The following is a 14,464-nucleotide window of genomic DNA, read 5'->3' on the forward strand; positions in this document are numbered from 1 at the left end:
ATGTGGGGCTTTCTCACATATCGCCAAGAATTGTCCCAATTCGAATAGCACCCCCTCCTGCTCAACTCCTGGGGTAACTTCCAACAACAGTCAAAAGTGACTAGTGGCTTCGGCTGAGTCAACTAATCCATCTTCCCAAGGCTCAGCCCCTGGCAAAAAGGTCGAGAATTCAGGGAACGATAAGTCTTCGAATACATCTTTTGAATGCCCCAAAGAGTGTCTTAGGATTGCGGCGGATATCCCCGCACCTGTTCCTTTTCTTAAGATTGAGATAAATAACGAACCTATAACAGCTCTATTAGATTCAGGCAGTGTTTGTTCCATTATTTCGGCTGAATTGTACTCCAAATTGAAATCTGTTTGTAAACTACCTGTCTATGACTCTTCTCCTGTTAAATATGTTTCGGCTAATACATCTCCATTAGAAATTCTAGGTTCTTTACTGGTCAAAATTCGTATTTTTAAGTTTACATGGAAAATCAAACTGTTTGTGGCTAAGCACTTGTCTTGCCCCATCATACTGGGAGCGGACTTTATTTCTCACACTGGTCTTGTGCTCGATCTCCAGTCTAGGTCGTGCACATTCAAATTTGCTTCTAGTTGTAAAATCCCACTATTAACGTGTAATTCTGTGTCATGTTTCTCTATTTCGCCTACCCAGGATGAGATGTTGTTAGACCTTAGACATCTACCTGAGGAGCAGGCTAATAGTATTCGTAAATTATGTCAGTCATTTCCAGAGGTATTCACTGATACTCTTGGTGTTACTGATCTTATTGAATACAAAATTGAGGTCACGGATTCGATTCCTGTCCGTTTTCCACCTTATAGGCTATCTCCACCTAAAATGAAGGCCCTGAAAGAAATCATCGATCAGATGTTGAAGGATGGTATTATTAGGCCCTCTAAGTCGGCGTATTCATCGCCTATTTTTCTAGTCCCGAAACCCCAAGGAGGCTTCAGGCCTGTCATTGATTACAGGGCTCTCAATCGGAAGGTGGTGTTGCAATCTGTGCCCCTTCCTGACCTTCATTCTTGTTTTTCATGGTTTCGTAAGGCCAAGTTCTTCACTATCTTGGACTTGAATCAGGCCTATAATCAAATTCCCCTTGCCGAAGAGTCTAAACACCTTACAGCGTTTGCCACGGACTGGAATTTATACGAATACAACCGCGTGCCTTTCGGGCTCCCCACGGGGGCAGCTGTGCTCACTAGGCTACTAGATAGGGTCTTCTCAGACATCAAATTTGAATACTTATATCACTACTTGGATGATGTCGTCGTGTTTTCGGAGACCTTCGAAGAACATCTAGATCATCTGCGAGAAGTTCTGAATCGCCTTCGTAAGGCTGGGTTAACTGTTAAGTTGTCCAAGGTTGCCTTTGCTAAGCCCTCTATGTCTTTCCTAGGGCATATTGTGTCACCTGATGGTGTAGCAGTCGATCATTCTAGAACACAGGCCATCCGTGATTTTAAACCTCCCAAGGACATTAAAGGCATCGCCAGGTTTATTGGTATGGTGAATTTCTTCAGAAAGTTCATTCCTAACTTTGCTAATAGAGCGGCGCCCTTAAACCTTCTTCGTAGGAAAGGCATCAAATTCGAGTGGGGACCTTCTCAACAAGCCGCTTTTGAAGATCTGAAATTAGCTCTCTGTAATGCCCCTGTCCTTGCTATGCCTGATTTCTCAAAGAAATTCATCGTCCAAACGGACGCGTCGTCGTCAGCTGTAGCTGCAGTCCTTCTTCAAGAGACTGAACTAGGGAGGCGACCCATCGCCTATGCATCTAGGACTTTGTCGGCTCAAGAAGCCAAGTATTCCATCTATGAGCTTGAAGGTTTGGCAGTCTTATTCGCCTTAGAGAAGTTCCGTCTCTATCTGGAACATGTCAAATTCGACCTGGAAACAGATAATCAAGCCTTAAGCTGGGTCTTAGGTAGGCCGCGTCGTACTGGTCGTATAGCCCGTTGGGCCATTCGTATTTCTGCCTTCCAATTCGATGTCAGGCATATCAGAGGTACTGAAAATGTTGTTGCTGATGGACTCAGCCGTATGTTTTCAAACGAGGTCGAGACCCACGAACCGGTCGACAGTTCATCAGCTTCCGAGTCCATACTATCCGAGGTTAATGCCATCCTAACAGATGCTCCCATGCTTTTTAGAGATATTGAGAAATACCAACTTGAAGATCCGACGCTGGCTCCGATAATGGAAACCCTTTCTTCTGGGGAACAGGTTGTCCCTTATGTTCTGAGGAATGGTGTTCTATGTTGCCCATCGAGGCATGATAAGATGATGAAAGTTGTCGTTCCAGCCGTTCTGGTACCTATGATCTTCAAGTATTATCATGAGACCCCATTAGGAGGGCATCTTGGAATCTTTAAAACCCGTGAAAAGATTCGTGAAATGTTCATCTGGAAAGGTATGGACGGTGAAATCCGTGAACTTGTAAAAGCTTGTAAATCATGTTTGCTGAGTAAACCCACCATGTCCACCAAGGTAGGCCTTTTGTCTTCGCATCAAGCGTCGCGCCCCATGGAACGCCTGTATATTGATTATGTAGGACCCTTCCCCCAGTCAAAGGGTAATGCCAACAAGTTCATCTTTGTATGTGTAGATGGTTTTACCAGATTTTCTTGGTTATTTCCGACTAAGCTGGCTACCGCTCAGTCCACCATTACCTGTCTAAATTCCATTTTTGCTTCTTTTGGTCCGTCCCAATATATTGTATCTGATAATGCTAAGGCGTTCACATCAAATCTTTTTCGTAAATTCTGTTTTGACTTGTCCATCTCTCATGTAACTACTTCTGCTTATTACCCTCAACCATCTCTGGCTGAACGGGTTAACCGTAATCTCAGGTCTGCACTTATGGCTATCATCATGAAGATCATTCCAGGTGGGACACGTCCCTGCATTGGATAGCTTTTGCTTTGAATTCGGCGGTTCATGAATCTCACAAGTTTACTCCAGCTTCTTTGATGTTCAAGTTTGTTCCCAACTCGCCGCTCTCTAACCTCTGGTCTCTGAATGACATTCTACCCGAGACAATAGATCCGGATAACATTAAAGATCTTTGGAAGAAGGCTAAAGCCAATCTTAAAGTGTCTCATGAAAAGGTTAGGGAAAGGTATGATCGTGGACGGAGATCCACCCCTTTGAAGGTAGGTGACCAGGTTATGGTCAAAAATTTTGTTCCCGCGGGCAAGCTTGCCCCCAGATTCCATGGGCCATGCATCATTCTCGATTTTCTCACACCGGTTACATTGTTAGTAAGCAATCCAGCCACCGAGAGGATATTTAGGGTTCACCTGTCCCAGGTGAAACCGGTGTAAATTTTGTGTCAACTTGCTTCATATAATTTGATAGGAATATGATGGTTATATATATTTTTTTTTTGAGTTCCACTTTTAAGGCATTCTGCTCCTTCTATTTTATTTTATATGTAAGCATTTCTGTAAACCTCCCCCGATTGTTAAACTGCCATCCTGTCCTTGTCACGGCCATTACCACTCTCCCGTCTCCTGCTCAACTAAATACAGTGGCTGGCTTAGATGATATGCCATGGATATCGCCACGCCGCTGGCCCCTCAATCTACATGCCTGTGCCCTCAAAAAAAAAAAAAATGATGGTCCAACACAATTTTGCCGCCGAGCTTTTATGTTTCAATGCCCCCGCAGCCGCGCAGCGCCGTGCAGCAACTGGGGAGGGGGATGGGCCCCCTCCTCTCCAGCGAGGACGACATGTGTACGGCGAGCCGGAGCTCTCCTCCCGGCCAAGGCTGATGTGCGGCGCACGACCTGCTACTGGCCCGCAGCCTGTATATGTTCACCGCGGGCGCGGCGTATTTCAACACCTCTGCTCCCCTCTTAGTGCGGGCGAGCGGTATCTCAGGGAACTTGAGGGGTCCGAGCGGCCTCCTTTCGACGCAAGCTGCAACGGCCGGTCTGGCCATCCAACTTAATCTACATCAACTACATGGACAGTCACCATAAGCAATAATTACACTTGGGAATTCAACAACAATATTTGGTGGACATTGCAAAATTTTCTTCACTTTTAAGTAGTAAAAGTTTATCTTCAGAAATTCAAATTCTACAAACATAAAGACTTTCATTCACCTGCAACAACAACATTTTGAAACTGAATTAAGAAATCTTGTAAATGCTCCTGCTATCTATCTTCATATCAACATCATTACTTGGACTTTGTTTCAAACTGATCTCATGCGTCACCCCTGGAGGAACTTTTGGGGGGGGAGGTCTGTACCGGGCGGTACACCTCTACACCGTTTATTTAAAAGTTGCGCCAGTTGAAACTCCTCTTCTGGAGGAAGGTTGAACTTTATCTACTCTATTAATTCTCTACTTTCTCAGAAGATGTCACCACGTGGAAAATTTTGAGTTTTTGAACTGTGTCACTTTTGATGTGTTTTTGTTTAGCTTGAAGTAAGAAGTGTGAACTTTCTCTTCTAGATGACACTACTGAAGATCAACAATAGTGCAACCTAGTGCGGAGTCAAAGAACTATTTTGTTGAAGAAATTTTTATTTCAAATGTTTGTTCTTTGCTAAATTTCTTTCTGTTATTGTTTAAGTTGGCTGTATACCCCTCTCTTTCCCCTTGTTTTGCATGTAGCCAATCCCGAATTTCTTAAATTAATTTCTATCCAATCAGATGTATCTTCCCCCAACTTGAATCGATTGCGGGGTCCTAGCCAATAAAATAATTGTGGGCGGGTGTTTTCATTCCCCTAACGCCTAGAACCTTCCACGAGAGGTTATAAACTGCTGATTTTTGGGTCTCCGTGCCACTTCTGTTCCATCTTTCAGTGTATTAAGTACATCGCAGGAGGCGGGTAGCGCCTCTTTCTTCTGCAGCGGTCAACAATAAGGTAATGGCCGATTAATAAATTTTTTTCCTTTTCTTGCTCAGCAGTTTAACTCTCGGGGCGGGTGCGAAGCGTTCTACCATGTAACCTTTTCCTAAAATGTAACTACTCTTTTCTTCGATTCTCTTGTAAAGCTACATTCTGGGATAGAGAGTGCTAACCCTCTCGAGCTCCCACTCATATTGTTTTGAGGTGAACTTATTTTTCTCAACCTATTCTTCGATAATGTAAAACAAATTGTTCTCTTCTTAAGTCACCTCTTTAGTATGGGATTAGCCCTTGTATTAACGGCCTAGCGCCAAGTAGGTCTTAATCAAAGTGTATTAGGAGTGCAAGTTCGCCTCCTCTCAAATTGTTTTAGAGGTCATTTAATTAACCTTCTTGTCATTTAATAGACCTCAGTAGGTTGGGTATTTTACCCCTGTGTATATGTCCTTTGAGGACAGCTTAAAAGTGGAGTTTGGTGTGGCCTGGGAAAGGCTTAAATTGAGAGCGAGTGGCTCTTTTGAAAATGGTATATTGTATGCCTCGAGGAGGCTTTTCAGTGTAATTTGGAGCAAGGGCTCCTAGGTATGAATGGGGTTTTCTGCCCCTCTGTTAAAATTGTGTTTGGGGTAAAACTGAGCTGATTGCCCAAGAATTATGTTTCTGACTTTTGAAGCCCCAAATGGGGTACTTATGTAAATGTATTGTTCAATGGTGTTTCGGCTACTAAGTACCTGTTCTATTTGTTGTTACCTAATTTTGAAAAGAAAATATAACCTTGTTAAATTTTTAAAATTAATTTCACTTTAGTAGCTTGAGACCTATTCACCACCCAGCACCTTCTTTCATGCATAACTACCACCAAAACTCGGTAACAGTAATAAGAGTTGAATCATGGCTGAGAAATGATAAAATGGATGCAGATTTTTCTCACGAAACTAGAGTGTGTATAGTAGTGATAGGATAGAATGGTAGGAGGGATAGTATTCATTCTGGTGAAATAAGAATATGTAAGCTACGAAAAAGTTAAAAATGACAAACATGAAAGTCTAGGTGTAAGGCTCATCTCTAGAGATAATAGGCAACTTGATGTTCTTGGAGTGTACAGAGCGAGAAAGGTATCGCAGACGCTGATTCAATTATTTGATAATCAGCTATGTGGGAAACGATAAGAAAATGAACGTGATTGTAGCGGGTGATCTCAATTTACCAAATGTCAATGGGGAAGGTAATGCAAACGACAGGAAACATGACCGAAAAATGGCAAATAAGTTCGTATGGGAAGGGCATCTGATTCAGGAACTGATGGAGCCAACTAGAGGGAAGAATATTCTGGCTGTGGTGCCGGTAAAACCAGATGGTATAAGTGATCACGAAGCTGTTTTTGTGGTAGTTAAAGATAAAAGTGAGAGATAGGAAGATATTAAAATTAGGACTATTAGGCAGTACCATACGGCTGATAAAAGAGGCATGAGGGAGGTTTTAATAAGTAAAATTAACGTGATTGTAGCGGGTGATCTCAATTTACCAAATGTCAATGGGGAAGGTAATACGAACGACAGGAAACATGACCAAAAAATGGCAAATAAGTTCGTACGGGAAGGGCATCTGATTCAGGAGAACACGGTGGAACACGGTAAATAAAAATGTAAACAGACTCTGGGGTGGGTTTAAAGCAGTCTTTGAGGAATGTGAAAATAGGTTTGTATCTACAAAGGTGGTAAAGAATGGTAAAGATCCACTATACTATAACAGAGAAGTTAAGAGACTAAGAGACTAAGAAGAAGGTGCAGGTTGGAATTAAAAATAGAGTTAAAAATGGCTGTGGAAGTAAGAAGAAATTGAAAGAACTTACTAGGAAATTTAATCTAGCAAAGAATTAAGCTAAGATTAACATGATGGCAAGCATAATTGGCGGGCATACACACTTTACTGAAAAATGGATGAGTACGTATAGGTATTTTAAGGAAAAAACAGGTTCCAAGAAGCACATTCCAGGAATCATTAATGAACAAGGGGAGTGTGTATGCGAGGATCTTCAAAAGGCAGAAGTATTCAGTCAGCAGTATGTAAAAATTGTTGGTTACAAGGATAATGTCCAGATAGAGGACGTGACCAATACTAAAGAATTAGTTCAATTTACCTAAGACAACAATGGCAACAAAATTTGAAAACTATAAAAGCAGCTGGAGTTGATACTGTTTCGGGGGACATACTAAAGACAATCTGTTGGGATATAGTTCCATATCTGAAGTACTTATTTGAATATTGTTTGCTTGTTTAGAAGCAATATTAGCATTCGTGAGCTTAGATATATATTTTTTATTTTGTTTGTTTCTTTTGACTGCACTGAAAACGTCCGATGTTGCTATGTGGAATATTAGGGGGCTCATAAATAGATGGTCACCCTGTATGACTCCATTCCTTGCAAAAGTGTAGCAAATCATCATATCAAAAGATGGGGTACACTCTGTACAAGCAAACACAATATTTGGTTGAATGCATCTCACTTTGCCATTTCTCTTACATGATCCTTGTTGTCATTGATGAGTCTTATCAGCAGGCCGTGTAAGTTACCTTCCATTGCTATTCGTTGTTATAAATCTAGTACATTCAGAGTATCAAAGACATAAGGATTGATGTTTGAAACATTTCGTTAGGCGTTGTTTAGTTGTATCTTTACTTATTTAGGAGCAAGCCATACGTTAATATTTAAAAAAGAGTGAGATTTTTTATATGGTGCTGTTTGTAATGTTCATACGGAGATTCTATATAGAATTATATCTGGGACAATCTGTTTCAGAGAATACTCTTTGACTTTAGTAATTTTGTGATTATCCTGTTCCTGTGATTTCGTTTTGCGCTAATGGCGCTAGGTAATAAGGAAACTAATACAAACAGCTGATTGGATAAAAATTTGCTATTAGTTGAAGAACCACGCCCACTCTCCAAAATGCGCTGTCTTTTACCGTCATCAAATTTTGTAATTTTCTGATACGTTTTAACTGTATTTGCTCAGTCTTCATTGATGTTATAAGATGTCAATCATGGTGATGTTTGAAATTATGTAGCTGTCAATGTTGAGTTCGCAGTGTTATTTAGGTTGTGATGTAATTTTCGACCGATTTTTAAAAGCTTTCTCCAACACTTAGATAAATATTTGGTGGAAGTATGACGAAGGAAATTGAAGATTTTTTGAGAACGCAATGATCATTGTACGTAGACAAGCACACAAATGAAGTTGGGATCTTCCCTTTGTTATCACTTACCTCTGGTGTTTCATTGGCATACTTGTTTACAGAATGGACTAGTAGAAATTAAACTGTGTGGACGGTTTTGCAATGCCCTTGCAACAAATAAGTGTTTCGCCGCTTGACTGGGGAAAAGAGAGTGCTAATACTGGGAGTCCAAACCAAGACTGGAAATTACAGGTAATCCTGTATTTTCAGAGTGTATTTAGTGTAGCATACTTGTTCTGTTGCTGTGAGTTGGGCAGAATTTTGATATGGGTTTAAATCTGGATGTTGGCTGATTTATGATGTGCTTAATGTTTCCATAGGAAACAGTTTTTGCCACATCTGGTACCCATCCACCAGAACGGTGTTCTTCACAGGCTTCAAGTCTTTCCAACAACCATGATATTTGTAGGTAAGAAGTATGCTATAAGTATTACATTCAGGAAATACTTCCCCTATCAGAATGTATAATATAGCTCCTATATTTAATGTGGTATAGTACTAGATTCCACCAGCTAGAATGAATTTTAAGGTTACGTTTGTTTATTTACATTGCAGATCTATTTTGATAGTACATGAGACCATTGATTGCCCTATATTGGTACTTTAAAGATAAATATCCGTAATTTGCACCTTGTAGGCAAAATACCAACTCTTGCAAATGATGCTGGACCTCCTCTGAGATACATATCTAAATAAGTGCCTGTTTGTGGACTAGATTTATGTGTTAATTGATCTTTATCTTGTATAGGCCTATAGAGGGAAAGGAATATGAGTAGGAACATAGTAGGATAGGATAAACACAATGGGTCAGTGTGGGAATAGGGAGAAATAGCCTAGGAGATAAGGACAAACATGAAAGCACATAAGGACCAGGACAAATAGTGGTGGTTGGTTATTGCTGTAAGAGGAACTACAACTGGGACAATCACCATATCTTCATAACTACCATCTTTAAATAGGTGGGCTCTCTTATCAATCCTAGTGCTTCCTCCAATACTCAATCAACCCCTGTCAATTCGACATTCAGTTTTTGCCCCCAGCTTGATAAGGAGGGTGGGCATGAACAGTCATTTAGGGGTTATTTGGACAGTCTTGATGTGAGATGTATAGGATATGAAGAAAGTCTGGTAAAGACAGGAGGAGGGAATTACCATTGATATGCTTAGGCCTACAGTGTATGTTGAGTGAAGGAAACCACAGGGGGGTGAACTTCATTTAGATGTATTTGTATATCAGTTTACCTCCATTGGCCTGTTATGGTAAGTTCCCGTAAGAAATAATTTGTTTACTTACAGTATATTTTGTAGGCCTACATATTTAAATTTCACCACTGAATGATACATATAGTTTCAGGCAAGTGACAGTTAAGCGGACCAAGATGTCTCATTAGCATTCACTCTCCTAGAGTTTTACCCTAAGTCTTTCACGATATTGCCTGTAGCTCTCATATTCATAACATATAGTCATAATAATAATAATAATAATAATAATAATAATAATAATAATAATAATAACTCATCCTGTTGAAACATGGCATCTTCATCAGGGTACTCTAGGGCCGGAAAGGGATGCAGATGGTCTGAATGTCCATATAACGTCCACGTGTCGGCACTCCCTGCATCTGGACAATGGGGCCTAATTGAGAATATGAGAACGCCGGCCAGACCAGATATTATTATTATTATTATTATTATTATTATTATTATTATTATTATTATTATTATTATTATTATTATTGTTGTTGTTGTTATTTTGAGTGGCCATCATGATGATAGCAAACACTCGTCAAGTAGGTTTGTCTTCCAGGCAGGATGCCTCTCCATCTGTGCATTTAGAGGTGACTATACAGTCCAGTGCGGGAGTTACACTATTTGTCACAGTGATAACAGGTAGTCCCAGGTGGAGCAGTCATGTTATTTCTATGTCTCCTCAGCACTTCTTTTTCTTCCTATGTTGCCTCTTGTCATTTGCTGTACGTCGGCGTGCCGTAATTGACTAGTGATCTCCAGGATGAACGGTCAAGGGCTAAGTTCTCCCATTTATGAACATCAGTGTTACATCTCTTCAAGTTAGCCTTGATTACATCTTTAAATCGCTTCCCCTGACCGCCTACACAGCGTTTACCTACTGATACCTCAGAGTAAAACACTTGTTTTGGGAATGTGATTATTGGCCATGCGAACTACGTGCCCTGTCTACTGTAGCTGGCGTCTTAAAACCATCAATTCTGTACTGGTGGTGTGTACCTCTTCAAGAACGCTGATATTTGTGCACCTGTCTCACCAAGTTATTTGCAGTATTCTCCTCAAGCAACCCTGATGATACTGTTCCAGCTTCTTAAGGTGTTGACTGTAGCATGTCCAGGATTCAAATCCGTAGAGTAAGGTTGGAACTACAACAGAAATGTGCACAAGAATCTTTGTTGTGGTATTGACATCATGATTGTCAAAAACTCGAGATCTTAACTTAGCAAAGGATGCTCCTGCATGGTTAATTCTGTGTTGGATTTCTGAATCTATATTTGCGCTTGACAAGAGGGTGCTGCCAAGGTATGGGAAGGTGTTTACAACTTGAAGGCTTACTCCATCAATTGTGACATTGATATCTCTTTGACCTTCTCTAGGGGCAGGTTGGTATAGGATCTATGTTTTGCTAGTATTCAGTTTGAGTCTGATCTTGTTGTATGCAGCAGAAAAAGCATTCAGGATTATCACAAGCTCTTCTTGTGTCCGAGCTACGACAGCATTATCATCAGCGTACTGTAACTCAACTAATGCTGCAGACGATGTCCGAGTTCCTACCTTTAAACGGCTCAAATTTAAAAGTTTACCATCCATCCTGTAAGTTATATGAATTCCTGGAGGGAGATCATCTCTGACAAGTTCCATGACAGCGGCAACATACAAGGAGAACAAAGTGCTTAACACCGGTATTGATATGAAATGGCTCTCTAATAGAGCCCTTGCCAATGACAGCTGCCATCATATCAGTGTAGAGCAATTTCAAGATGGCAATAAATTTCTGTAGAAAACCATATAGAGCTAAAAGTTTCCACAAAGCTTCTCGGTTCACAGAGTCAAATGCCTTAGTAAGATCAATAAAGGCAATATAAAGAGATCTATTTTGTTCTCTACATTTTTCCTGAAGTTGACGAGCGAGCTGTGAATATCATATCTGTGGTCCCTTTAGAAGGTCTGAAACCACACCGACTCTCTGGAAGTATTTTCTCCACCAAGGGTACAATACGATTTGCCAAGATTCGAGCAATAAGCTTTCCCAGGCACGGCAGTAAGGATATTCCCCGATAGTTATTGTAGTTTTTTTGATCCCCTTTCTTAAATATGGGAACTACCGGACTGTCTCTGAAATCGGGAGGCATTTCTTCTGTGCTCCAAATTTTGACAGTCAGTTCATGTATGTGTCTTATTAGTTCCTCTCCTCCTTCTTTGAGAGCTTCCACTGGTAGGCTATACCATCAGGACCAGAGGCTTTGTGACACTTTACTTGATTGACAGCATGCTTAACTTTATCTAGTGTTGGTGGAGAGCCAAGTTCTTCATTGATGGGAGTTTGTTTTAATATATCATACACCTGTTCATCAATAATCGAATCCTGGTTCAAGAGGTCTTCAAAATACTCTTTCCATCTATTCATGATGGAGTACTGATCTTTTAAAAGTGTACTCTTATCGCTGGACCAAAGAGGATTCCTCCCAAAGGTGGTGGGACCATATACTGTTTTTGTTGCTTGGAAGAATTGTTGTAAATCTTTATCTGCTAGATATTGCAACTCTTTTGCCTTTGCTGTCCACCATGCATTCTTGAGCTGACAGCTTTTTCTTTGGACATTTGCTTTGGCAATACTTACGGCTTGTTTCTTAGAGTGGGAGTTCATGTCCCTTCGCCATGCTTGCAAGGCTTTTCTCTTCTCTGAGATCAATGCTTCAATTTCTTCATCATTTTCATCAAACCAGTCCTGATGTTTTCTGGTCTTATATCCTACTGTTTCTTTGCAAGCATCTTGATTAGTGGTCTTCAGACTCTCCCAGTGTGGCCATCATAGCTAAATGTTTGTCCTTTGAATTGATACCATTGAGCCATTCTTGTTTGTTCTGGCTAACAGGTAAAATGAAATGGCGTATGGCTTTTAGTACAGGGAGTGTCCGAGGACAAGTTCGGCTCGCCAGATGTAGGTCTTTCGATTCGACGTCCGTAGGCGACCTGCGCGTCGTGATGAGGATGAAATTATGAAGAAGACCACACATACACCCAGTCCCCCGTGTCAGCAAAATTAACCATTTATGGTTAAAATTCCCGACCCTGTCGGGAAACGAACCCGGGACCCCTGTGACCAAAGGCCAGCACACTAACCATTTAGCCATGGAGCCGGACGGCTAACATGTCATACCCTACGACATAGAATAAAGTAGACTAGTCATCACGGCTACTGCACTGAGTGGCAAAAAGTCATGGGAAGTCACTGAATTTGATGTTAATAATGAGTTACTTCTCTGTGAGCCCTCAAAAGACAGCAATACGGTGAGGCATCAACTCTACAAGGTGCTAGAATCATTCTGGAGGGATCTGGACTTATGCGTCTTGCACTGCTACCCAAATTGCTCTTATGAAGTTGGTGTGGGGTTCATGGAGCTTACACCAGCATTGACAGCATCCCATAAATGCTCGATTGGATTAAGATCGGGGGATCTGGAGGGCCAATTGATGGTTGTAACTTTACTGGAGTGTTCCTCCAACCACCTGTGTGCCACCTCAGAGCGGTGACATGGCATATTGTCCTGTTGAAACATGACATCTTCATCAGGGTACGCTAGGGCTGGAAAGGGATGCAGATGGTCTGAATGTCCATATAACGTCCACCTGTCAGTGCTCCCTGCATCTGGACATTGGGGCCTAATTGCGACTATGAGAACATCGCACAGACCAGAACTGAGCCACCTCCCGCCTGGACACAAGTGACAAGCCCAACTTAGCACACTGGGGAGAAATGCTGGCAGCCAGGAATGAGTTAGCTGGAAAATTTATAATGTCCAATAACAGACCAACTACATTGGTATTATAAGGTCACATGGTTCGCAGGGGAGGTTTCTCCAAATATTTTAAATAAAAAATTTGTCTACTTTTATATGTCATGGTATGCACTTTTTTTAATAATCCATTACGTGTCACGAATGTGCGTGTTTAGATGAACCCAAGCTCTTAAGAACTGTAGATGTTATGCCTTATTCCTTCCATGAGAAAGGGTTGACTGCTTTGGCTTATGTCATGTTATCATAGGTTTACCACATGCGCTGTTTATAGAAGGAGAAGGCATGGTGTGACGACATACTTATGACGTCACAAACATTTTTCTTGTCCGTGGAGAAATGTTAAATAATTAAATTCATTGTGCATGTGCAGTAACAAAAATTCGGACTTAGTTTTTGGATGTTAATTCCCTGTCTCTCTCTTAACATCCTATGATGTCGGGTATGATGCCATCACCCCTCAGTCACCCAGTAAACATGGTCATCATGTGCTGTCCTTAGCATATATAATGTACTGTTCAGTGTTGTATAGGCCTATATCATGGAATTGTACAAAAACATAGTATTTTCACACTTCTACTCGTTCCTTGTACCCTAATGAATATATCTAATAACATTTCACAGCACCTGCAAATGAATTGGCGATGGTCTGCTTCTTTACCATAACTGCCCCAGCACTCCCTTAAAATGTTGTACAAGAAGCCATTTCCAACCCGATCTGGGAGTCACCGCATCCCCAAAGAAGACAGGCAAACCATCTGCCGGGTCTCTTCCACAGAGTCCAAAAACGGTGGGCAAGAGTGAGAGACGCCAATGCTCTCTTGTCAATTCCTTTCTGGGGAACCCAGTTCTCTCAGGAAGAAGGCCCATCATTCCTGTTCAGTGAGCTCAGCATCCATGGAGTGGTCAGTCACAGTGTCTCCCTCTTCTGAGGACAACATTTACACTGAAACACTCAACATCATTCTAATCTTCTTTGCGGATGCGGTGACCCCCGCTCGGGTTGGAAAAGGCTGCTTCTACAACTTTTTAAGGGAGCGCTGGAGCAGCTACGGTAAAGAAGCAGACCATCGCCAGTTCATTTGTAGGCGCTGTGAAATGTTATTAGATATATTAATTAGGGTACAAGGAACGAGTAGAGGTGTGAAAATACTATGTTTTTGTACAATTCCCTGATATATACAACACTGAACAGTACACTATGTATGACGAGAGCACATGACTACAGAAACGACAATGATGGCAGGTAGATTTCGTTGTGATACTCATCCACACAATGGCACTGTTGGAGGCTCACTGCAATA

General features: G+C 41.3%; 1 protein-coding gene across 2 annotated transcripts in view; it reads left to right on the forward strand.

The window, feature by feature from the left end:
* The first annotated feature begins 7,727 nt into the window (after positions 1–7,727).
* The window catches only part of LOC136884544 (E3 ubiquitin-protein ligase MARCHF8), a 92,572-nt gene continuing 85,835 nt past the window's right edge, over positions 7,728–14,464 (forward strand). Inside the window, exons 1-3 of one of the 2 annotated variants that reach the window (XM_067156807.2) lie at positions 7,728–8,092; positions 8,179–8,308; positions 8,437–8,525. In XM_067156807.2, coding sequence (XP_067012908.2) covers positions 8,219–8,308; positions 8,437–8,525 — 179 coding nt within the window. In that variant the 5' untranslated portion in view covers positions 7,728–8,092; positions 8,179–8,218. Of the gene's footprint in view, positions 8,309–8,436; positions 8,526–14,464 lie in introns of both variants that reach the window. The other variant, XM_068230237.1, reaches the window with a different exon arrangement.

The sequence above is a fragment of the Anabrus simplex genome, chromosome 1, assembly GCF_040414725.1.
Source record: "Anabrus simplex isolate iqAnaSimp1 chromosome 1, ASM4041472v1, whole genome shotgun sequence".
NCBI classification, from domain to species: Eukaryota; Metazoa; Arthropoda; class Insecta; order Orthoptera; family Tettigoniidae; genus Anabrus; species Anabrus simplex.